General features: G+C 50.9%; 2 protein-coding genes across 3 annotated transcripts; one reads left to right on the top strand and one right to left on the bottom strand.

Moving 5' to 3' along the window:
• Window positions 1-673: 673 nt before the first annotated feature.
• LOC140996283 (disabled homolog 2-interacting protein-like) lies at window positions 674-17,947 on the top strand. 2 transcript variants are annotated; one of them, XM_073466634.1, is made up of 19 exons: window positions 674-776; window positions 3,663-3,772; window positions 9,228-9,372; window positions 9,453-9,625; window positions 9,960-10,231; window positions 10,494-10,702; window positions 10,938-11,082; window positions 11,226-11,370; window positions 11,455-11,691; window positions 11,856-12,045; window positions 12,225-12,460; window positions 12,599-12,690; window positions 12,779-13,246; window positions 13,514-13,788; window positions 13,881-13,994; window positions 14,070-14,192; window positions 14,352-14,431; window positions 15,799-15,886; window positions 16,630-17,947. In XM_073466634.1, exons 1-19 carry the CDS (start codon window positions 732-734, stop codon window positions 16,798-16,800), a joined length of 3,318 nt encoding a protein of 1,105 aa, XP_073322735.1. In that variant the 5' UTR covers window positions 674-731; the 3' UTR covers window positions 16,801-17,947. The 2 variants fall into 2 exon arrangements, with proteins under 2 accessions (XP_073322735.1, XP_073322736.1); XM_073466635.1 differs by lacking the exons at window positions 674-776; window positions 3,663-3,772 and adding an exon at window positions 5,478-5,559.
• Window positions 17,948-18,449: 502 nt separating this feature from the next.
• On the bottom strand, window positions 18,450-23,837 carry LOC140996284 (gelsolin-like). The gene is made up of 17 exons (XM_073466636.1): window positions 23,687-23,837; window positions 23,327-23,488; window positions 23,167-23,226; window positions 22,979-23,068; window positions 21,881-21,970; window positions 21,590-21,722; window positions 21,393-21,481; window positions 21,132-21,260; window positions 20,973-21,059; window positions 20,666-20,799; window positions 20,432-20,522; window positions 20,174-20,344; window positions 19,839-20,013; window positions 19,628-19,749; window positions 19,216-19,293; window positions 19,066-19,126; window positions 18,450-18,695 (listed from the first exon to the last, which is right to left on the bottom strand). The coding sequence occupies exons 1-17, from the start codon at window positions 23,786-23,788 to the stop codon at window positions 18,532-18,534; spliced, it is 1,938 nt and encodes a 645-aa protein (XP_073322737.1). The 5' UTR covers window positions 23,789-23,837; the 3' UTR covers window positions 18,450-18,531.
• Window positions 23,838-25,172: the final 1,335 nt, after the last annotated feature.

The following is a 25,172-nucleotide window of genomic DNA, read 5'->3' as shown; positions in this document are numbered from 1 at the left end:
AGAGGATGAGCTCAGGTCTCAGGTCTCTGGTCTCTGGTCTCAGGTCTCAGGTCTCTGGTCTCAGGTCTCTGGTCTCAGGTCGCAGGTCTCTGGTCTCTGGTCTCAGGTCTCTGGTCTCTGGTCTCTGGTCTCTGGTCTCTGGTCTCAGGTCTCAGGTCTCTGGTCTCTGGTCTCTGGTCTCAGGTCTCTGGTCTCAGGTCTCAGGTCTCTGGTCTCAGGTCTCTGGTCTCAGGTCTCTGGTCTCTGGTCTCTGGTCTCAGGTCTCTGGTCTCTGGTCTCAGGTCGCAGGTCTCTGGTCGCAGGTCTCAGGTCTCTGGTCTCTGGTCTCAGGTCTCTGGTCTCTGGTCTCTGGTCTCTGGTCGCAGGTCTCTGGTCTCAGGTCTCTGGTCTCTGGTCTCTGGTCTCTGGTCTCAGGTCGCAGGTCTCTGGTCTCTGGTCTTTGGTCTCTGGTCTCTGGTCTCTGGTCTCTGGTCTCTGGTCTTTGGTCTCTGGACCTGGTCTGGACCTGGTCTCTGACCAGGTCCAGACCAGGTCCTGCATTTTTCATTTTTACATAAATATATGTATTTACATATTGAAACAAACTGATGTTCAACTGCTGGTGGTGATCACCATGGCAACCCTGTCACCACCAGTTACCCTAGCAACAGCTGTGGAGCCAACATGGCCGACTCCCATGATGCTCTCTGTCTCTTCCAGATGTTCCAGAGAGAGGGGTCCGCCGACAGAGCATGCCCAGTGGCTCCGCCGGGGACACGCCCACCACCAGAGTGACGGTGTGACACACACACACACACACACACACACACACACACACACACACACACACACACACACACACACCTCCTGCAGCCAGCTGGGATCAGCCTGCTGTTTCCATGGTAACAGGAGCTGTAGATCTGCTGAGCAGCTCCACCTGCAGGTGACACAGTGACACCGCTCCTCTCTGCTCCTCACCTCCCCCTCACTGCTCCTCTCCACTGCTCCTCTCTGCTCCTCACCTCCTCAACACCGCTCCTCACCTGCTCCTCACCTGCTCCTCACCTGCTCCCCACTGCTCCTCACTGCCCCTCACTGCTCCTCACTGCTCCTCACCTCCCCCTCACTGCTCCTCTCCACTGCTCCTCTCTGCTCCTCACCTCCTCAACACCGCTCCTCACCTGCTCCTCACCTGCTCCTCACCTCCCCCTCACTGCTCCTCTCTGCTCCTCACCTCCTCAACACCGCTCCTCACCTGCTCCTCACCTGCTCCTCACCTCCCCCTCACTGCTCCTCTCCACTGCTCCTCACTGCTCCTCACCGCTCCTCACCTCCCCCTCACTGCTCCTCTCCACTGCTCCTCACTGCTCCTCACCGCTCCTCACCTCCCCCTCACTGCTCCTCTCCACTGCTCCTCACTGCTCCTCACCGCTCCTCACCTCCCCCTCACTGCTCCTCTCCACTGCTCCTCACTGCTCCTCACCGCTCCTCACCTCCCCCTCACTGCTCCTCTCCACTGCTCCTCACTGCTCCTCACCGCTCCTCACCTCCCCCTCACTGCTCCTCTCCACTGCTCCTCACTGCTCCTCACCGCTCCTCACCTCCCCCTCACTGCTCCTCTCCACTGCTCCTCTCTGCTCCTCACCTCCTCAACACCGCTCCTCACCTCCCCCTCACTGCTCCTCTCCACTGCTCCTCACTGCTCCTCACTGCTCCTCACCTCCCCCTCACTGCTCCTCTCCACTGCTCCTCTCTGCTCCTCACCTCCTCAACACCGCTCCTCACCTGCTCCTCACCTGCTCCTCACCTGCTCCTCACCTCCCCCTCACTGCTCCTCTCCACTGCTCCTCACTGCTCCTCACCTCCCCCTCACTGCTCCTCACTGCTCCTCACCTCCTCCTCACCGCTCCTCACCTGCTCTTCACCTGCTCCTCACCTCCCCCTCACTGCTCCTCTCCACTGCTCCTCACTGCTCCTCACTGCTCCTCACCTGCTCCTCTCCACTGCTCCTCACTGCTCCTCACCTCCCCCTCACTGCTCCTCACCTCCTCCTCACCTCCCCCTCACTGCTCCTCTCCACTGCTCCTCACTGCTCCTCACCTCCCCCTCACTGCTCCTCTCCACTGCTCCTCACCTGCTCCTCACCTCCCCCTCACTGCTCCTCTCCACTGCTCCTCACTGCTCCTCACCTCCTCCTCATCTCCTCCTCACTGCTCCTCACTGCTCCTCACCTGCTCCTCCATCCTCCTCACTGCTCCTCACTGCTCCTCACTGCTCCTCACCTCCTCCTCACTGTTCCTCACTGCTCCTCACTGCTCCTCACTGCTCCTCACCTCCTCCTCACTGCTCCTCACTGCTCCTCACTGCTCCTCACCTCCTTCTCATTGCTCCTCACCTCCTCCTCACTGCTCCTCACATCCTCCTCATCTCCTCCTCACTGCTCCTCACTGCTCCTCACCTGCTCCTCACCGCTCCTCACTGCTCCTCAATGCTCCTCACCTCCTTCTCATTGCTCCTCACCTCCTTCTCACTGCTCCTCACATCCTCCTCATCTCCTCCTCACTGCTCCTCACTGCTCCTCACCTCCTTCTCATTGCTTCTCACCTCCTCCTCACTGCTCCTCACTGCTCCTCACCTCCTCCTCACTGCTCCTCATTGCTCCTCACCTCCTCCTCACTGCTCCTCGCAGCTCCTCACTGCTCCTCACTGCTCCTCACTGCTCCTCACCTCCTCCTCACTGCTCCTCACCTCCTCCTCGCCGCTCCTCACTGCTCCTCACCTCCTCCTCACTGCTCCTCGCAGCTCCTCACTGCTCCTCACTGCTCCTCACCTCCTCCTCACTGCTCCTCACCTCCTCCTCGCCGCTCCTCACTGCTCCTCACTGCTCCTCACCTCCTCCTCACTGCTCCTCACCTCCTCCTCGCCGCTCCTCACTGCTCCTCACTGCTCCTCACCTCCTCCTCGCCGCTCCTCACTGCTCCTCACTGCTCCTCGCTGCTCCTCGCCGCTCCTCACTGCTCCTCACTGCTCCTCACCTCCTCCTCGCCGCTCCTCACTGCTCCTCACTGCTCCTCACTGCTCCTCTCTGGTGTGAGTGAGAGCAGCAGGACTCTGAGGATGTGATCAGAACAGGAAGTGGCTTTGATTATTGATAAGTATTAGTAACTGACAGCTGATTGATCAGATCCAGGTTTGTTCTGTTGATATCTGCTGCTGACAGGAAGTGATGTAACACACGGAGCAGTGTCCTGTGTGCAGTGCATTGTGGGAGGTTTAATACCTGAGTCTGTTGAATGTTTCTGATTATTTCATTAAGAACCAATAAAACACATTAAGTCATTAATCTGCTTTAACAATAAGTCTCAGATTGATTCATATTATTGATTATGATTGACTTTTCCTTTTTTATTCACTCTTCTTCTCTTTCTTCTTCTCTTTCTTCTTCTCTTTCTTCTTCTCTTTTCTTCTCTTTCTTCTTCTCTTTTCTTCTCTTTCTTCTTCTCTTTTCTTCTTCTCTTTTCTTCTCTTTCTTCTTCTCTTTCTTCTCTTTCTTCTTCTCTTTTCTTCTTCTTCTTCTTTCTTCTCTTTCTTCTTTTTCTTCTTTTTCTTCTTCTTCTCTTTCTTCTCTTTCTTCTTTTTCTTCTACTTTTTCTTTTTTTTCTTCTTCTCCTCTTCTTCTTCAGGGGTTCCTCTCTCGGAGGTTGAAGCAGTCTCTTCGTCGTACTCGCTCTCAGCCTAAACTGTCTCGTCCGACCAGCCTGAGGTCCGACCTGATCACCACGGCTGACTCCAGGTGACTCATTCATACATTATTAATTATCAATTACCCACAATTCCAGTTTCCTTCATTGAATATGATGAAACCGTGTTGGTCGTTTTGTCTGTGGGAGATCAGTTCAGCCTGAGGTCTCCTGCTGGATCCAGGTCTGAAAACACCTGGTAGCAGTGTGGTGTCAGGTAGCTCAGGCGGTGGGAGGCCCCTGACCACCAGAAGAAGGCTTAGAACGTGGATCTGAAGTGGTGCATGTTCAAATCCTTCCAGTCCTCTGCTCTGGTCCTGGTCTGTGTTCCAGTCCTCTGCTCTGGTCCTGGTCTGTGTTCCAGTCCTCTGCTCTGGTCCTGGTCTGTGTTCCAGTCCTCTGCTCTGGTCCTGGTCTGTGTTCCAGTCCTCTGCTCTGGTCCTGGTCTGTGTTCCAGTCCTCTGCTCTGGTCCTGGTCTGTGTTCCAGTCCTCTGCTCTGGTCCTGGTCTGTGTTCCAGTCCTCTGCTCTGGTCCTGGTCTGCTGGGTCTCAGAGACAGATCAGAGCTCCACATTAACACCTTTGACTTGTCATCGCACCAAAGTCACTAAAGTCACTTCTGGGTAAAAAAGACGAACATCCAGCTGAAGTCAACAAACATCCTGATGCAGCTGTTCTTATCCTCCAGCTGTGCAGGCTGAGTGGAGGGCAGTCGATATGACGTCCTCTGTGGATCTGTTGGTTCTGAAAGTGTACTGGTGAGGGTCCAGGCCGGCAGGGATGTTGTCTTTGACGTGCTGGAGAACCAGTTCCTCTCACACTTCATCAGACGGGCTGAGAGCCACAGGGCGTCATTAAGACTCGACACAGCAGACGTTCAGGTACAGGAAGGATGGAGGCTGTCTGGAGGCCTCCTGTGAGAGGGAGGTGTTCACATATCAGTCACAACATCAGCTGGCTGATGGGCTCATGTCTTCAGTACACGGTCAGTACATCATCTGGACCAGCAGCCTTATATTCACTCTGCAGGAGATCACTGACATTGTCCGGTCCTCTGGAGGCGGAGCAGACTTCACAGCTGAGTCTGTGCTGAGGAGGTCAAGAGGAGTCAAATGTGTTCTGCTCCTCTGTCAGTGTCACAGCTGATGGAGGCGCTCCTGCTTTTGTAGCCTGTGATGTTGTGGATCTCCTGCCGTCTGCTCCCACAGCACAGTCTCACAGACGTGTCGCTCCCAGAGCCTAAAGGAAGTTAAAATCAAATGTTTGAACTGCGAGCGGTTCCTCTGCAGAACATTTGAATCGTTGATTGGATAATTGTAGGTGTATCTGCTGAGAGGTGAGCAGCAGGTGAAGCTCTGTTGAATGGACGCCCCAGTGACTCGGTCGCTGCAGCGTGCTCCCCTCGGTCAGAGACCGGGTCCTCGCCACAGCAGCCGGGTTTCAGGTCCGACGAACACAAACACCACGACCAGACTGACACTACACAGTGAAGATGGAGAGAGAGGAGCACTGAGAGGGGAGGGGGAGGGGGGAGGGGGAGGAAGTAGGGCAGCCTCACTGCAGGGAGGGGCCACTGCTGACAGAGAGAGCGGTCGAGTCACATAGAGACAGAGAGAGAGAGAGCTGCTGAAGACGAGTAGCATCGGTAGCAGCAAGCTAACGTACAGACAGACAGACAGACAGACAGGTCTTCAGCCTCTCGACTAAACAGCGTCAGGATCAGCAGGTTCTCCATCTTTTCTCCTCCTCCTCCTGATGCTGAAGGAGAACATGGACCCATAACCCCCCTCTCCTCCTCCTCCTTATTCTCCTCCTCCTCAGCATTCACACAGGATGCTCGGTGAGTATCTCGACTGATCCTCTGCACGCATTAACAGCCTTTGTCCTCTGAGTCTCAATAGATAAATGTGCTGCAGTGTGTGTGTGTGTGTGTGTGTGTATGTGTGTGTGTGTGTGAATGCGCACGGTGGTGTCTTCTACCTGATTTGCATGACCATGCATGCTGCGTTTCTGTGTGTTTGTGTGTGTGTGTGTGTGTGTGTGTGTGTGTGTGTGTGTGTGTGTGTGTGTGTGTGTGTGTTAACCTGGCTCCAGTCTGCACACAGCTAGCCTGCCATGTTAGCATGTGGCTAGGCTAGTCACACGCTGTTAGCCAACATGTTTAGCTCAACAATATAAAGCTACAGCGCTCACACACACACAGAAAGATTAGCATGTAAGCAGCTAACGTTAAGCAGCTCGTTAAGATAAAGACGAGAGATAACGAGCTAACGGACGAATAACAGATCATCCTGCTCATGTCAGGATGCTTCAGACGTGTGTGTGTGGTCAGAGGTCAGAGGTCACAGTTGACCCCCCTCTGTGTGAACAATTAGCTGCTTTCATTTCATCAGTCTGATGATTTTAAAGAGGAACTGAATTATTATTTTTTCTCTGTCGACATGATGTCACAGCTTCCTGTTGACATGTGATGTTAATTCAGGTGTGTGTGTGAGAGAGTTTGGATTAAAGTTCAGTCCAGAATCCTCTGGCCCCTCCCTCACTGTGATGTCACAGACTTGGAGGTCTGTTGTTGACCCCCCAGCTGCTAACTGTGGCTAACTGTGGCTAACTGGCCTCTCACACACAGATGCTGGTAGCGTAAGCATTAGCATAAGTCTGATAAACACTGGTGGAAAAACAAGATCGTTCATGAGGGAGGTTTATTCCTCTGCAGTGTCAGTGAATGCATCACAGCATTCTGCTGATAACTGTGCTACGTTCAGGGCTCAACGACAACTGACCATCAGTAACGTGACTTTAAAGTTATTCATAAAAATGTTTGATCCTCAGTGATGTCACATGTTGGATGAACCAATCAGCTGACATCTACATCCAGAAACATGGAACAAATATTATATATATACGAGAGTTTGAAGACACTGTGAGGTGAAGGTGAAGTAGGTGTAGGTGAAGGTCAAGGTGAAGTAGCAGTAGGTGTAGGTGTAGTTGAAGAAGCAGTAGGTGTAGGTGAAGTAGCAGTAGGTGAAGGTGAAGTAGGTGTAGGTGAAGTAGGTGTAGGTGAAGTAGCTGAAGGTGAAGTAGCAGTAGATGAAGTAGCTGAAGGTGAAGTAGCTGAAGGTGAAGTAGCAGTAGGTGTAGGTGAAGTAGGTGTAGGTGAAGTAGCAGTAGGTGTAGGTGAAGTAGGTGTAGGTGAAGTAGCAGTAGGTGTAGGTGAAGTAGGTGTAGGTGAAGGTGTAGGTAAAGTAGCAGTAGGTGTAGGTGAAGGTGAAGTAGGTGTAGGTGAAGTAGCAGTAGGTGTAGGTGTAGGTGAAGTAGGTGAAGGTGTAGGTGTAGGTGAAGTAGCAGTAGGTGTAGGTGAAGGTGTAGGTGAAGTAGCAGTTGGTGTAGGTGAAGTAGGTGTAGGTGAAGGTGTAGGTAAAGTAGCAGTAGGTGTAGGTGAAGTAGGTGTAGGTGAAGTAGCAGTAGGTGTAGGTGAAGGTGTAGGTGAAGTAGCAGTAGGTGTAGGTGAAGTAGGTGAAGGTGTAGGTGAAGTAGGTGTAGGTGTAGGTGAAGTAGCAGTAGGTGTAGGTGTAGGTGAAGTAGGTGTAGGTGAAGGTGTAGGTGAAGTAGCAGTAGGTGTAGGTGAAGGTGAAGTAGGTGTAGGTGAAGGTGAAGTAGGTGAAGGTGAAGTAGGTGTAGGTGAAGGTGTAGGTGAAGTAGCAGTAAGTGTAGGTGTAGGTGAAGTAGGTGTAGGTGAAGGTGTAGGTGAAGTAGCAGTAGGTGTAGGTGAAGTAGCAGTAGGTGAAGTAGGTGTAGGTGTAGGTGAAGGTGAAGTAGGTGTAGGTGAAGTAGCAGCTTCACTCAACAGAAGCTGCTAACTCAGTAGTCGTATCTTTAACTTTAAAATCGATTTCATATTCATATCGGTGAATTGTTACATCACGAGTAGTTTGGCTTCTCATCAGTCAATCAATATCATTATCTTTATTGTCCATGTACTTCTCATAGAGACAGTCTGAATCAATGCAAACAATACAGGCTAAAAAACAGGTTCAGAATGCTGTTGGTCCCTTCAAACAGATAGACCTGTTCACTTAAGTTACACATCCAAAAATAAACTTGAAAGGGCCTCAGTAGAGTGCATACCTCCACCACGCCCAACAGTCTCCTTTTATTCAATCAAGCCTAATCCAGTATCAGATAAAACATATTTAATCATTTATCAGCTAGATCCAGATGTTTGTTTGGATCCGCATCAAACTGTTCTCAGTCATAGATACCAGCCACCAAATACATCTGAGGTTTTTCATCAAGATCCAAACATTATTCCCCAAGCAGTTACCAAAATGAAAACACATCATCAAACCACCAAACCATCAAACCAACCAACAGACCACCAAACCATCAAACCAACCAACAGACCATTAAACCAACAGACCACCAAACCAACCAACAGACCATCAAACCAACTAACAGGCCACCAAACCAACAGACCACCAAACCAACAGACCACCAAACCAACTAACAGGCCACCAAACCAACAGACCATCAAACCAACCAACAGACCACCAAACCAACAGACCACCAAACCAACTAACAGGCCACCAAACCAACAGACCATCAAACCAACCAACAGACCATCAAACCAACCAACAGACCATCAAACCAACTAACAGGCCACCAAACCAACAGACCATCAAACCACCAAACCATCAAACCAACCAACAGATCACCAAACCATCAAACCAACCAACAGACCATCAAACCAACCAACAGACCACCAAACCAACCAACAGACCACCAAACCAACCAACAGGCCACCAAACCATCAAACCAACCAACAGGCCACCAAACCAACAAACCATCAAACTAACAAACCATCAAACCAACAAACAGACCACCAAACCATCAAACCAACCAACAGACCACCAAACCAACCAACAGACCACCAAACCAACAGACCATCAAACCAACCAACAGACCACCAAACCAACAGACCACCAAACCAACAGGCCACCAAACCAACAGACCATCAAACCAACAGGCCACCAAACCAGTAGGTCGGCGTCTGTAGTTTCCTGGAAATCAATGAATGATGTTGATGACTCATCCTGCACTCGAGGGCGTGTACTAATTTTGCGCCCAATAAACTCTCTCTTAATTTCTTATGATGCCGTCATGGACATATGAAAAGAAGGATGCCGTCACATCGTCAGTTTCTGGGGAGTTTTATGCACATAGTATTTTCTGTCATCCTCCAGCTGCTCTGCCTCCACTCTGGACTCATACCTTTACCTGCTGCTATAGTAACCGCTAACTGCTGCTGAATGTAGCTGCTGTTAGCTATTGAGTTCAGTTGGCCATGCAGCCAAGTTAGCGTTCCTGTTCACTGACTCGGCTCCACCTCCTCAGAGACTGTGATGTCACAGCTTTCAGCTGACGGCTGCTGTAAACACGTCACTGTAGACCTGCTGACATCATCATCTCACCTGGAGCGTTGGTGTAAACAGGTACCTGTTGTTCCAGGTGTGTGATGCGGCGGCTGCACTGTGGGAGCCAGGAGTCATTGCTAAGCGCGGGCTGTGTGTCATCTCTGGAGCTCAGGATGGACCAATCAGTGATCATCAAACCAGTTCACTCCTCCCTGCTGGGACAGGACTACTGCTTTGAGGTAACACACACACACACACAGCCTCACACATGACCCCTGTGGTGTTTCCATGGTGATGACCTGTGACCCGTGTCTCCTAGGTAACGACATCGACAGGAACAAAGTGTTTCTCGTGTCGTTCAGCAGCAGAACGAGATAAATGGATGGAGAACCTGAGACGAGCCGTCCACCCCAACAAAGACAACAGCAGGAGGCTGGAGAACGTCCTGACGGTGTGGGTGATCGAAGCCAAGGACCTGCCCGCCAAGAAGAGGTACTCTGTGTACTTCTACTGCATCCACCTCTGTACTGACAGGAGTATATGTACTGTAGTAGTATTTATACTGCATTTATCATTGTAGTATTTGTACTTCAGGTACTTCGTGGAGCTGTGTCTGGACATCAGTGTACTGACTGTAGTATTTGTACTTCAGGTACTTTGTGGAGCTGTGTCTGGACATCAGTGTACTGACTGTAGTATTTGTACTTCAGGTACTTCGTGGAGCTGTGTCTGGACATCAGTGTACTGACTGTAGTATTTGTACTTCAGGTACTTCGTGGAGCTGTGTCTGGACATCAGTGTACTGACTGTAGTATTTGTACTTCAGGTACTTTGTGGAGCTGTGTCTGGACGACAGTCTCTACGCTCGGACTTCATGTAAACTGAAGACTGACAACATCTTCTGGGGCGAGCGTTTCGACTTCAGCAGCCTGCCGCCCGTCAGCGCCATCACTCTTCATCTCTACAAAGACACCGACAGGAAGAGGAAGAAAGACAAGAGCAGCTACGTCGGGCTGGTCAACATCCCTGTTGCCACGGTGACCGGCAGGCAGCTGGTGGAGAAGTGGTACGCAGTGAGCACGCCCAGTACGAGCAGAGGTAGGTCCAGTTTCATCTGGAAATACTTTATCAATTTACAAAGTGTGTGGAGCCTGTCAGGCAAAACTTGGGGCTCAGTGGACTCAGAGGGGATCAATAGTTTGGTTTCAGGACAGTTAGAAGATTTTAGAAACGGAAAGTTTGGTCACCATGCAGGTGAATTCACTGCAGTTCTTCTACATGAGCCCATGTTGGAGGTGACATGATGTTCAGTTTCCCTCAGCAGAGACTCTCAGGCATTGATGTAGTTGTTTTGTTTCAGGTAAGTCGTCGGTGCCGACGGTGCGGGTCAAAGCTCGTTATCAGAGCATCGTCATCCTGCCGATGGAGCAGTACAAAGAGTTCGCCGAGTACATCAGCTCCAACTACCTGCTGCTCTGCAACACGCTGGAGGCCTCCATCAGCCTGAGAGCCAAAGAGGAGCTTGCTGCTGCACTCGTACACATCCTGCACAGCACCGGCAAGGCCAAGGTAACCACACCTGACCCACAACACCTTCAAAATAAAAGAATTCTTCAGTTTAAAATGTCTGAAAATGAGTAAATGTAACAAACAACAACTTCATCTCTGTTTGTGACATGTGCTGCAGCTGTGATGATGTCATACCGTCATTATATTCAAACGACCACTGGGGGGCGCCGGAGTGTCTCATCTGACTTCCTCTGTTAAAGTTTTAATGAGGATGACCTTTGACCCCTCTCTGCAGGACTTCCTCACAGACCTGATGATGTCAGAGGTGGACCGTTGCCGTGACAACGACCAGCTGATCTTCAGAGAAAACACGCTGGCGACGAAAAGTATCGAGGAATACCTGAAGCTGATTGGACAGAAGTACCTGCAGGACGCCCTTGGTACACACACATGCACATGCACACACACACACACAGAGTGTGTGTGACATTTATCGTGATTTTTATCAGTCGTGTTTATTTTGTTCATTAACTCTGTGTGTGTGTGTGTGTGTGTGTGTGTGTGTGTGTGTGTGTGTGTTCAGGTGAGTTCATTAAAGCTCTGTATGAGTCAGATGAGAACTGTGAAGTGGACCCGTCTCGCTGTGCGACCTCTGACCTCTCAGAGCATCAGGCCAACCTGAGGATGTGCTGCGAGCTCGCCTTCTGCAAGATCCTCGACTCCTACAGGTACACACACACACACACACGTGTACAGATATACAGTATATAATATGTAAGGGTTAGGGTTAATACACAGTATAACCCCCTCAGGGTCTTCCCCCGGGAGCTGAAGGAGGTGTTTGCGTCATGGCGACAGGAGTGTGGTAACCGGGGTCGACCAGACATCAGTGAGCGTCTCATCAGCGCCTCGTTGTTCCTGCGCTTCCTGTGTCCGGCTGTGATGTCACCGTCGCTGTTTGACCTGATGCAGGAATACCCCGACGAACGCTCAGCGAGAACTTTAACGCTCATCGCCAAAGTGATCCAGACGCTTGCCAACTTCAGCAAGTAAGTCTGAGCTTGTGAAGGAGCTGGAGGGCTTTTATTGTGAAGGAGTTGGAGGGTTTTTATTGTGAAGGAGCTGGATGGGTGTGATTTTTTAAAAAGTACTTTGACCTGTACCCGTAGCCATACCTGTGCCTGTCACCTGTACCTGTCACCTGTGCCTGCAGGTTCGGCACTAAGGAGGAGTACATGTTGTTCATGAATGACTTTGTGGAGCGTCAGTGGAGCAGCATGCAGCGTTTCCTGCAGGAGATCTCAAACCCAGACGGACTGAACCACACGGCCGGCTTTGACGGATACATCGACCTCGGCAGAGAGCTGTCCAGCCTGCACACCCTGCTGACCGAGCTCGACCAGGTAACGCACCTGACCAGGTGACACGCCTGACCAGGTGACACACCTGTTAGTTTTCAGTATCCTCCTGACTTGTTCGATGATTTTACAGACCTTCTCTCTACCTGTCTGTTTCTCTCTCTCTCTACCTGTCTGTCTCTCTATCTGTCTGTCTCTCTCTCTCTACCTGTCTGTCTCTCCAGTCATGCCTGTCGAAGCTCGGTCCTCTTCCTCGGATCCTCAGAGACGTGTCTGCAGCTCTGGTTAACCCTGGGGGCGTGGCCAATCCGGGCTGTGTTTCCATTTCCTCTCCGGAGCCTCAGCGGGTGGTGTCCCCGCCCCCTCTGTCTCCGCCCCCTCTGTCCCCGCCCCTCTCTCCTCCTCTGGCGACCTGTAATCCCTCCATCGGCCTGCAGGGCGGCGTTGGACTGGACGGAGGGTTAGCATCATGTTAGCATTAGCATCCGGCAGAAAAGACTTAATGATTACAAATAAGATTAACTTCAGACAGCTCATACACTGTGTGTGTGTGTCTGTGTGTGTCTGTGTGTGTGTGTGTGTGTGTGTGTGTGTGTAGTTTGGTAGATTTCACCAGACTCCCGTCTCCGACTCCGGAGAACAAAGACTTGTTCTTCGTCACTAAAGGATCCAGCCTTCAGCCGGCCTCAGGTGACCTTTGACCTGCATCATTCACATGACTCCTGACCTTTGACTTCTGAGTTTAACTGTTCTGTTCTGATGATGTCACTTCCTGTAGGCCTGCAGGGCTCTCCGGCTCCGAGCTCGTCCTACTCAGAGACCAATGACAACGAGGCGGGCTTCGAAATGACCAACGGGGGCCGGAGGGAGGGGCCAGAACTGACCAATGAGAGCCGCAGTCTGTCCCTGGTCGACCTGCAGGACTCCTCCCCTAGCGATGGCCTTGATGATAGCCAATGGCAGCGTAGGACGGGGCTCCTTCCCCTCTCCTTCCAGAACCCAGTGTATCACATGACCACCACTTCGCCAAGGCAGCAGATGGACGCCACTCCATCAGACGGCTCGGTGGGGTCGCAGGGAAACGCAGACGACAGGAACGCCATGGCAACAAAACCAGCGTTTCTTACCCAGATGTCAGTGGGGCTGGGAGGAGGAGAGAGGGGGGAGAGGATGTCGGCCATGTCGAGCAGCAGCAGCGGGGAGGAGTATTCGAGACGAGCTCTGTCCCTGAACGAGACGCTCACAGGTAAGACAGGAAGTGATTCACCGCTTCAGATACTTGATCAATAAACTGATCAGATAGATTTAAACCTGATCACTGTATATGTTGTTTGTTTTAATGAGAAGGACGGCTGATTTCAGGTCGGTCACACCGTTCTCACCTGTTCATCACCTGAGCCTCCGGGTGTTCGTCACCTGAGCCTCCAGGTGTTCAGCTCGCTGATTGGACAATTCTTACCTGTCCATCACAGGCTCACCCAGTGATGTCACTTTTGTTGCCCCTCCCCCTCAGGTAGCACTGCCCCCCCTCGTCAGAACTCCTCAGGTCCTCAGAGGCGCATCGATCAGCCTCCTCCACCCTCCTCCGCTCCACCAGGACCTCCTCGAGGTCGGACGCCTCCCAGCATGCTCAGCGGTGGCGGAGGCCCCGCCTACCCTCCACGCCCCGCCTCTGGCAGCATGATGTCATCGAGTCCCGATTGGCCGAGCAGCAGTCAGTCTCGTCTCAGACAGACGTCATCATCGTCTAAAGGCGACAGCCCTGAGAAACAGCGACCTGCCGCCAAGGTAACCAGGCAGTCACCATGGTGACCTGTCAGTGTGATAGGTGTTGTCATAGAAACAGCTGACAGCCTCAGTCTGGTTCTGTGTGTGTTCAGGCTCCGTCTCCCTGTGCACTGGACCGGACTGCCGCCTGGCTGCTCAACATGAACTCTGCCTCCTCATACGGCGACACGGAGGACGATCGCCATGATGACGCCCTCATAGAGAAGGTGAGAGGCTCCTCCCACTGGGTCTGTACTGGTTCTACTGGTGTGTACTGGGCCTGACTCTGTGTGTGTGTGCAGTACCAGCAGGAGATTGCGGTGCTGCAGGAGAAGCTGCGAGTCGCAGCGCTGCGACAGGACGAGTGTGAAGCCCGACTGCTGATCCAGGACCAGCAGAACCAACGCATGCTGCAGGAGTACCAGGTGAGTCACACCTGAGCTACCTGAACACACCTGAGTCAGCTGACTCACCTGTGATCAGAGACATACGGGTGAGGAGTTACCTGAATCTCACCTGTAGAGAAGCTCAGCTGATGCATCTGATCACATCTGTGTGTGTGTGTGTGTGTGTGTGTGTCTCAGGCTCGGTTGGAGGACACAGAGAGCAGACTGAGGAGGCTGCAGGACGATAAAGACCTCCAGATGAACAGCATCATCAGCAGGTCTGTGCACCTGTCTGTCTGTCTCTACACCTGTCTGTCTGTCTGAAGATACCAAATACTTGTGACTTTCAGCAGCCGTCTGCACCAAATCTGGAGCTTCCACGTTGTTAGGGGAGGGGCGGTGTGCACGGAGGGGAGGGGCGTGGTGCGGGGAGGGGAGGGGCGGTGTGCACGGAGGGGAGGGGCAGTGGGAGGGGAGGGGCAGTGTGCACGGAGGGGAGGGGCTGTGTGCACGGAGGGGAGGGGCAGTGGGAGGGGAGGGGCGGTGTGCACGGAGGGGGGGGGCTGTGTGCACGGAGGGGAGGGGCGTGGTGCGGGGAGGGGAGGGGCGGTGTGCACGGAGGGGAGGGGCGTGGTGCGGGGAGGGGAGGGGCTGTGTGCACGGAGGGGAGGGGCGGTGTGCACGGAGGGGAGGGGCTGTGTGCACGGAGGGGAGGGGCAGTGGGAGGGGAGGGGCGGTGTGCACGGAGGGGGGGGCTGTGTGCACGGAGGGGAGGGGCGGTGTGCACGGAGGGGAGGGGCTGTGTGCACGGAGGGGAGGGGCGGTGTGCACGGAGGGGAGGGGCGGTGTGCACGGAGGGGAGGGGCTGTGTGCACGGAGGGGAGGGGCGGTGTGCACGGAGGGGAGGGGCGGTGTGCACGGAGGGGAGGGGCAGTGTGTGAGACGTGTGAGTGACAGAGAGACGGAGGAGAGCAGCTGAACGAACACGCTGCATTTTTAAGAAGCGTTAAAAAAAACAAACGAAACCCAATATGTGGCGGTCGATGTTGGTTCTGTGGCGCACTGCCACAAATTAGTCAATGTGTGGGAAACACTGCAGTATGAGTTCATACAGCCCACATCAACTATCACAACTCAGCACTATGTCAATATTATTATTATCATTATTATTTGAACAGCCTCCTCATGACAGACTGCTGCGTCCTGATAGGTCGCCTTGTTTGCACTTAAAATCAGCCAATCAGGTCAAAAACAAAACAGAATGTGTCTTCTGTCTCAAGCCCTCGAGTCATGTGACTCCAGTCCCCCACCTGTGACCTCTGACCTGTGACCTGTGACCTGTTCTCTCTGAACTGTTCTCTCTGAACTGTGACCTCTGACCTGTGACCTCTGACCTGTTCTCTCTGACCTCTGACCTGTTCTCTCTGAACTGTGACCTGTTCTCTCTGACCTCTGACCTGTTCTCTCTGAACTGTGACCTGTTCTCTCTGACCTGTGACCTCTGACCTGTTATCTCTGACCTCTGACCTGTTCTCTCTGACCTGTGACCTCTGACCTGTTCTCTCTGACCTGTGACCTCTGACCTGTTCCCTCTGACCTCTGACCTGATCTCTGACCTGTGACCTCTGACCTCTGACCTGTGCAGGTTAATGGCGGTGGAGGAGGAGCTGAAGAAGGATCACTCCGATATGCAGGCGGTTGTTGACTCCAAACAGAAGATCATAGAGGCACAGGTACCTACCTGTCTGTCTGTCTACCTGTCTGTCTGTCTTCCTGCCTGTCTGTCTCACTTCCTGCCTGTCTGTCTGTCTCTCTTCCCGCCTGTCTGTCTGTCTTCCTGCCTGTCTGTCTCACTTCCTGCCTGTCTGTCTGTCTGTCTGTCTTCCTGCCTGTCTGTCTCACTTCCTGCCTGCCTGTCTGTCTCTCTTCCTGCCTATCTGTCTCACTTCCTGTCTGTCTGTCTGTCTCTCTTCCTGCCTGCCTGTTTGTCTCTCTTCCTGCCCATCTGTCTCAGTTCCTGCCTGTCTGTCTGTCTCTCTTCCTGCCTGTCTGTCTCACTTCCTGCCTGCCTGTTTGTCTCTCTTCCTGCCTATCTGTCTCACTTCCTGTCTGTCTGTCTGTCTCTCTTCCTGCCTGCCTGTTTGTCTCTCTTCCTGCCTATCTGTCTCTCTTCCTATTTGTCTGTCTCACTTCCTGCCTGTCTGTCTCTCTTCCTATCTGTCTGTCTCACTTCCTGCCTATCTGTCTCACTTCCTGCCTGCCTGTCTGTCTCTCTTCCTATTTGTCTGTCTCACTTCCTGCCTGTCTGTCTCTCTTCCTATCTGTCTGTCTCACTTCCTGCCTGTCTGTCTCTCTTCCTATCTGTCTGTCTCACTTCCTGCCTGTCTGTCTCTCTTCCTATCTGTCTGTCTCACTTCCTGCCTGTCTGTCTCTCTTCCTATCTGTCTGTCTCTCTTCCTGCCTGTCTGTCTCTCAGGAGAAGAGGATCACGAGTCTCGACGCAGCGAACAGTCGTCTGATGGCGGCGCTGACTCAGCTGAAGGAGCGTTACGCTGTGACATCACAGAGGAATGGTCTGTCTCCTAGCAACACGTCGTCTCTGCAGATCACCGAGAACGGAGAGTTCCGGAACTCTGGCAACTGCTGAGCTCCGATTGGCTTTGATGGAAGGAGGAGGAGGGGCTTATCTGCCTGAAGTGTGAGTGGCAGCGGGACGCGGGGCTAACCCTTTAACCCCGCCTTTCAAAAATCAACCAATCAACACCGTCGTAGTTACCACAGACCTGCCAATCAACTGTCACCTCCCAGAGATGGATGTGACCGCTGACCTCCTGTTGCTAGGTTACCCCTCAGTTCCTGTTTTGCATGTTTCCTTTTTTAACAGAAGTCTGACATCATATCCTGTTTCCTTTTGGTACTTCCTGTTGAGAGCCTCAAACAACCAAACTGCACGTCTTTATTATAGAACAACTCCTCCTGTTGGACCAACTCTGACTGCATATGACTCTGGACTAACTGATACAACCCCACCTGTACATGGCTCTGGACTAACTGGTACAACCCCACCTGTACATGGCTCTGGACTAACTGGTACAACCCCACCTGTACATGGCTCTGGACTGGACTCTGTGGTTTGAATGGAATAACTCCACCTATACGGCTTTGTTGTAACTTTGTCCATATATGACTCTGGTCTGACTGGACTAACTGGACCAACCGTGGCTGTATATGGCTCTGGTGTTCAGCAGTTTGTGTTTATATGAAAAAGTTAAACTTTATTGAGAGACGCCCCGTCGACAGTTCATATGAATATATTCTTTATGTTTAGATCTCGTCTTAAAGGAACAGTCCAACACTTTTGTCAGATCAGCTTCTTGTCTGTGTGTCCAGTGCACAGAGAGGGTTAGCCTAGCTTAGCAGAAAGACTGGGAGCAGGGGGAATCTGTTAGCGAGGACACTCATGTGATTGTGTTGAGCGTTTGGCCGCTCGGGGCTTCCATAGCGTTAAGTTGATCTGGGTCAGAGGTTGATGTGAGACGTTAGTTTGTGTTGTTTCAGAAAATTTTACTGATTTTAATGTAAACAGCAGATTTTATTGTAAAATTAAAAACTTTAAATTGTGATGAATTGTTTGTGAACACACACACATGCACACACACACACTGCTGTTGTGTACAGACTGGACTACTGGACTCTGCTAGACTCTGCTGGACTCTGTTGGACTCTACTAGACTCTGCTGGACTCTGTTGGACTCTACTAGACTCTGCTAGACTCTGTTGGACTCTGTTGGACTCTGTTGGACTCTGCTGGACTCTGCTGGACTCTGTTGGACTCTACTGGACTCTACTAGACTCTGCTAGACTCTGTTGGACTCTGTTGGACTCTGCTGGACTCTGCTGGACTCTGTTGGACTCTACTGGACTCTACTAGACTCTGCTGGACTCTACTAGACTCTGCTGGACTCTGTTGGACTCTGTTGGACTCTGTTGGACTCTGCTGGACTCTACTAGACTCTGTTGGACTCTGTTGGACTCTGTTGGACTCTGTTAGACTCTGCTGGACTCTGCTGGACTCTACTAGACTCTGCTGGACTCACTGTGGCTTCTGTCTCTGTTCTTCTGTATTTATGAAACTTTCTGTTATTGTTATTTATCAATATCAGTATTTATAAAGAGATGCTCCAATAAACTATTACACTATCAAACGGTTGCTATGGCGATTAGTAAAACCTCGCCAACAAGCAGGCGCGCGCACACACACACACACACACACACACACCTGTGCTACATCAGCTGACAGAAACAGATTTTATCTATAAGAACGAATCAGAACTCAGAGCTCCTTGTTGATGTTTAAACAGGAAGTGATGTCACTCTGTCACAGGCGTCCAATGGCTTGCTCCAGCTGGTCGACGGTCCAGTAATCATGGTTCCAGCCCAGGAACCAGCCGGTGAAGGTCGGAGGTTCAAATCCCTGTTTGATCGTCACAGTGGGGGTACGAGGATCTCTGTCCGCCGGGTCGCTCTCAATGTACCTGACGGCTGGACACAAACACACAGTCAGCGTCCTGAATCACCTGGACCAGGTTCAGTTAGCGTCCTGAGTCACCTGGACCAGGTTCAGTCAGCGTCCTGAGTCACCTGGACCAGGTTCAGTTAGCGTCCTGAGTCACCTGGACCAGGTTCAGTCAGCGTCCTGAGTCACCTGGACCAGGCTCAGTTAGCGTCCTGAGTCACCTGGACCAGGTTCAGTCAGCGTCCTGAGTCACCTGGACCAGGTTCAGTCAGCGTCCTGAGTCACCTGGACCAGGTTCAGTCAGCGTCCTGAGTCACCTGGACCAGGTTCAGTTAGCGTCCTGAGTCACCTGGACCAGGTTCAGTTAGCGTCCATGTCACCTCCTGTCCTTCTCACCTGAAAATGCCGCCTCCATCTTCTCCTCCTCGTGAGCCTCGTCTCCGATCCAAACAAAGACCTACAGGTGGACACAGGAAGTGAGGACACAGGAAGTGAGGACACAGGAAGTGAGGACACAGATGGGGGGTGATGTTATGAGAGACTCACCTGATCCCAGGTATCCAAAATCATGACATCATCAGGAAGGAGGTCATCCTGTGTCAACTCACCTGGAACCTCGTCCATCTGAGCACGCGCACGCACACACACACACACACACACATACACACACACACACACACACACACACACACACACACACACACACACACAGAGCCTTAGTATAACTTAAAAACAACATTCTTATAATATTTTATAATCAAATCATTTACAAACACTTTTAACACGACAGCCACAAAGTCCACCTGAAGAAGCTAATGTTAGCTAACAAGCTAACGTTAACATTCTGTTAATAATCCACCACAACTAATTATCAGTCAGTTATAAACAACGTCAGTGATCATTAGAAATAGAACCACAGTAGTGTGATCGGGTCGTGTGATCGGGTCTGCAGACACACCAGGAAGTTCCCGGTCTTGTTGGAGCAGGCGAACAGGCGAGGGGGATGAGCCTCCATGTTGTTCTTCAGCCGGGGGGAGCGACAGTACTCCTCCTGCCCCCCCAGCGCATCCCAGAATGCATCTGTAACCACACACACAACACAGAGACTGTGCGGTCAGGTTAAACAGCTGACAGACAAATAAACAGGAAGTGTCCCCCGTCACCCTCACCTTCCTCCTGCCCCTCCTTTAGAGAGGTGGGGGTCACCTGAAGGAGCTCAGCCAGGTGTTCGGCTCCCTGAGCCTCAGCTGAGCTGCTGCTCCTCCCGCTCCACATCCAGCACCCAGAGGAGGAGAGCAGGAGGAAGACGTCGCTGGAGTTCAGACTGGAGGAGGACGGGTCCACCTGAGGAGGGTTTTAACAGGTCAGACTGGTTCACACTGGGACCAGAACATTAACCAGCCTGAGAATCATGTGATGTGATGTCATGGGGCGTTCAGGGACTAAAGGAAGTGCAGGACATGAACACCCCACAGACTAAAACTGCTGTCGTCTGATGTCTCACCTCCACAGCTCTGGAGTCTCCCGCTGGATTGGCTCGAACCTGGAACAGGCGGATATCTGCCACCTCTGATTGGTCGCCCTCTCTGGAAGTCCCGCCCTTGTGCACCACCATTGGTTGGCCCCCGAACAGGCTCATGAGGTGGGCCGGCTCTTTTCCCTGAACAGCCCGCACCTGCAGACAGAGTGAGCGATTCAGAGGGTTTGACACAGTGGTTGAGTGGAGTCAGAAAACTGGTCCCAGAGTTCCCAGCGACTGTACCTGTACAGCACCTCTCCCCAGTTCATCATCCAGCTGGACAGCCAAGATGGCCGACGCTCCAACCTCATCCTGACTAGACTCCGCCCCCTGCCTGAGGACAGAAAACAGATAATAAAGATAATAAAAGTCACCACCAGAGGGAGCTGTTGTGTTACAAACAGGTCCACTGTGTGTGTGTGTGTGTGTGTGTGTGTGTGTGTGTGTGTGTGTGTGTGTGTGTGTGTGTGATCTCACCATATGTAGATAATGTCACCCTCTTTGTTGTTGTGTTGGTAGTGATACAGAATGATGTAACTGTCTCCTCCATAGAACTGACCAAACAAAGACGGATCCACGGGAACCTTATCAGATCCTTCAATACGCCAGATCTACACACAGACAGACAGGCGGACAGACAAACATTTTACCCTCCATAAAACAAACATTATTTTGTCTGTAGTGAAGAACTTCATCTCCCATGAGTCTTAGCAACTTTTGGTGGGGTCCGCCTCCTCCTGCAACAGCACTGTGATTGGTCAGACACACCTGGCCCCACCCTCACCTGTTTTTCTCCGTCTCCTCGGTCCACCATCCCGTGCTGTGCTGCCATGGCATCTGATTGGTGGAGCGTCGATGCGTCAAACGGAACCTGTCCAATCAGCAGTTAGTGACAGAGCAGTCTGAAGAGAAAATGTCCTGAGCTTCATCCTGATTGGTTTACCTTCTCAATCTTTGCGATCTGATTGCATACATAGGCCGTTCCCATGCCGACGGTGTCGTCGGGGTCCCTCCAGTTCTTAAAGAACTGTTGGAAGAGCGGAGTCTCCCCGTGTTCAGGAAGGACCTGGACCTGAGGGAGACAGCACACAGGTGAGGACAGGTCGGACAGGTGAGGACAGGTCGGACAGGTGAGGACAGGTCGATCAGTCTGTGCTGATGCCACGTTTTCACCTGGACGGACAGGTGAGCTCCACCTGTTTACCTGTGTATGTGTTGGGTAGTTCATCTTGACGATGAACTGCTCTGAGCTCTTCAGAACGGCGTGACGCTCCTCAGGGTTCGCCTCCTTACCTACACACACACACACACACACACACACACACACACACACACACCTTTATTACAAACTACATCATCAGGACAGGTGAGTGAGTGAACTGGTGTCAGACCAGTCTGAACCTTTCCACACGTAGATGTGTCCATTGGCTCCGTTGTCGAGGATGAAGCAATCGCTGGACTGCAAAGCATCCTGGGAGAATGGATGTTTCTCTGCTACCGTGGTAACCTCAATGTTGCCATCCGCATTAGACACCTGACAGACAGACAGGTAGACAGACAGACAGACAGACAGGTGAGGACTTCCTGCTGCTACAATAAAATCATGAGTGACCACAGTGACTTGATTGGATGAATACATCGCCCAGGTGAGAAGCACACCGTCACCGTCACTGTGTTGTCATCGAATGTTACCTTGTAAAGTGTTGCCTGTTTCCTGTGTGAGGCGTCCATCTTGGTGTCATCACTGTGAGTTTCAGGCAGCTCCGGCTTCTCCCCGAGAACCTGGTTAACAGGACGAGGTCAGAGGTCAGAGGTCGACAGGACGAGGCCAGAGGTCGACAGGACGAGGTCAGAGGTCGACAGGATGAGGTCAGAGGTCGACAGGACGAGGCCAGAGGTCGACAGGACGAGGTCAGAGGTCGACAGGACGAGGCCAGAGGTCGACAGGCAGTCAGAGGTCAACAGGACGAGGTCAGGGGTCGACAGGATGAAGTCAGAGGTTGACAGGACGAGGCCAGAGGTCGACAGGCAGTCAGAGGTCGACAGGACGAGGCCAGAGGTTGACAGGACGAGGTCAGGGGTCGACAGGATGAGGCCAGAGGTCGACAGGACGAGGCCAGAGGTCGACAGGCAGTCAGAGGTCGACAGGACGAGGTCAGAGGTCGACAGGACGAGGTCAGAGGTCGACAGGACGAGGCCAGAGGTCGACAGGACGAGGTCAGGGGTCGACAGGACGAGGCCAGAGGTCGACAGGACGAGGCCAGAGGTCGACAGGACGAGGCCAGAGGTCAACAGGACGAGGTCAGAGGTCGACAGGACGAGGTCAGAGGTCAACAGGCAGTCAGAGGTCAACAGGACGAGGTCAGAGGTCGACAGGACGAGGTCAGAGGTCAACAGGACGAGGCCAGAGGTCAACAGGACAAGGTCAGTGTCGACAGGACGAGGTCAGAGGTCGACAGGCAGTCAGAGGTCAACAGGACGAGGTCAGAGGTCGACAGGACGAGGCCAGAGGTCAACAGGACAAGGTCAGTGTCGACAGGATGAGGTCAAAGGGCGACAGGCAGTCAGAGGTCGACAGGATGATGTCAGAGGTCAACAGGATGAGGTCAGGGGTCGACAGGCAGTCAGAGGTCGACAGGATGAGGTCAGAGGTCAAGAGATCTTGAACGCGTCCTTGAACCTTTACGTCTGTTCTGTGTGGAAACATACAACATGTACAATATGTGGTACATGTACTGTAGTATATAGTGTACTTGTAGTATCCTGTGGTCATGTGACCGCTCTGCTCACCTCCAGCATCCTCTCTGGCTCCTCCTCCTCATCACAGACCAGCAGCTTGGCCCGCCCACACCGCTCATTGTCACGGATACCCTTAGATACCTGTCAATCAAACAATCAATCAATCAATCGATCGATTAATTAATCAGTCGCATGATGTCTCTGATGATGATGATGTCATGAAGTGATGTCATACTCACAATGGTTGCCTTCAGCTTCTCAAAGCGGTTGCTATGGGAACCAGACCACTGGATGATCTCCTGTAAAGAGAGAGAGACAGGTTCAGAACTGTCTTTCTGCCTGTCTCACCTCTCCACCTGTCCCACCTCTCCACCTGTCTCACCTCTCCACCTGTCTCACCTCTCCCAGGTCCAGTATAAAACTGTCTCCATGGTTGAAACTGTCCCAGCTGACAGGAACCTCCGTTGCCCTGACGACATGTCGACCTTTAACCTGCAGCAGTCGCTGAACCTCCACATCATTGGTCACCACATGTTGGAACCCTGAGGCCACGCCCCCTTTCTGTGTGAGAGGAAGTGATGTCATCAGTGCCACAAACTGTTTTCACTGACTTCAACAAGAATCAGAGTAGTGGCTCTTTCTACAGATAGGATCTTTGTTCTGTACTGCAGTAATACTCTCAGTACTACTAAAGTATTTTTCTCATGAGAGCAGTACAAATACACAACAGTAGTACTGGTGTACTGCCCCTGTAGTTACCATGTACTTGAGTCCAGTTTTGAAGTATCCGGTGAAGGTACTGGACTCATGACCCTGGACTTCGCGGTACTGGACCGGTGCCCCCTGCAGGTAATCGTCCATCTGCACCGCAAAGATGGCCGCCGCGCCACTCTCATCCTGAGAACACTCTGAACCTGCAGGACAAGCAACCAATCAGAGAGCAGAACCAGAGTGACATCACAAACAGCTGTTATAGCTACAACAACTGCAAAAACTACTAGTGTTAGTACTACAAGTACTATTACTACAAGTAGTGGTGCAACAAGTACTATTTCTACAAGTATTAGTACTACACGCACTATTACTACAAGTATTAGTACTACAAGTACTATTACTACAAGTATTAGTACTACAAGTATTAGTATTACAAGCACTATTACTACAAGTATTAGTACTACACGCACTATTACTACAAGTATTAGTACTACAAGTATTAGTATTACAAGCACTATTACTACAAGTATTAGTACAACAAGTACTATTACTACAAGTAGTGGTACAACAAGTACTATTACTACAAGTATTAGTACTACAAGTATTAGTATTACAAGCACTATTACTACAAGTATTAGTACTACAAGCACTATTATTACAAGTATTAGTACTACAAGCACTATTACTACAAGTATTAGTACTACAAGCACTATTACTACAAGCACTATTACTACAAGTATTAGTACTACAAGTACTATTACTACAAGTATTAGTACAACAAGTACTATTACTACAAGTAGTGGTACAACAAGTCCTATTACTACAAGTATTAGTACTACAAGTATTAGTATTACAAGCACTATTACTACAAGTATTAGTACTACAAGCACTATTATTACAAGTATTAGTACTACAAGCACTATTACTACAAGTATTAGTACTACAAGCACTATTACTACAAGTATTAGTACTACAAGCACTATTACTACAAGTATTAGTACTACAAGTATTAGTACAACAAGTACTATTACTACAAGTATTAGTACAACAAGTACTATTACTACAAGTATTAGTACAACAAGTACTATTACTACAAGTAATGGTACAACAAGTACTATTACTACAAGTATTAGTATTACAAGTATTAGTATTACAAGCACTATTACTACAAGTATTAGTACTACAAGCACTATTACTACAAGTATTAGTACTACAAGTACTATTACTACAAGTATTAGTACAACAAGTACTATTACTACAAGTATTAGTACAACAAGTACTATTACTACAAGTAATGGTACAACAAGTACTATTACTACAAGTATTAGTACTACAAGTATTAGTATTACAAGCACTATTATTACAAGTATTAGTACTACAAGCACTATTACTACAAGTATTAGTTCCTCAGGGTTAAATTTGTACCTTTGTTTTTTTAACTTATTATTACATTTACATTATATTTACATTATATTTACATTATATTTACATTACATTTACATTATATTTACATTATATTTACGTTATATTT

The sequence above is a fragment of the Pagrus major genome, chromosome 5 (assembly GCF_040436345.1).
Source record: "Pagrus major chromosome 5, Pma_NU_1.0".
In the NCBI taxonomy this organism is placed as follows: Eukaryota; Metazoa; Chordata; class Actinopteri; order Spariformes; family Sparidae; genus Pagrus; species Pagrus major.
This window is presented reverse-complemented; position numbering and strand designations above follow the sequence as displayed.

Coding starts and splice junctions, on each gene's coding strand:
- LOC140996283 (XM_073466634.1), top strand. CDS start 732: ATGCCCAGTGGCTCCGCCGGGGACACGCCCACCACCAGAGTGACG. Junction 3,773..9,227: donor ATCACCACGGCTGACTCCAG/GTGACTCATTCA, acceptor CTGTTGTTCCAG/GTGTGTGATGCGGCGGCTGC. Junction 10,703..10,937: donor ACAGCACCGGCAAGGCCAAG/GTAACCACACCT, acceptor CCCTCTCTGCAG/GACTTCCTCACAGACCTGAT.
- LOC140996284 (XM_073466636.1), bottom strand. CDS start 23,788: ATGGACGATTACCTGCAGGGGGCACCGGTCCAGTACCGCGAAGTCCAG. Junction 23,489..23,686: donor AAACTGGACTCAAGTACATG/GTAACTACAGGG, acceptor CCTCTCACACAG/AAAGGGGGCGTGGCCTCAGG. Junction 23,069..23,166: donor AGAAGCTGAAGGCAACCATT/GTGAGTATGACA, acceptor TTTGATTGACAG/GTATCTAAGGGTATCCGTGA.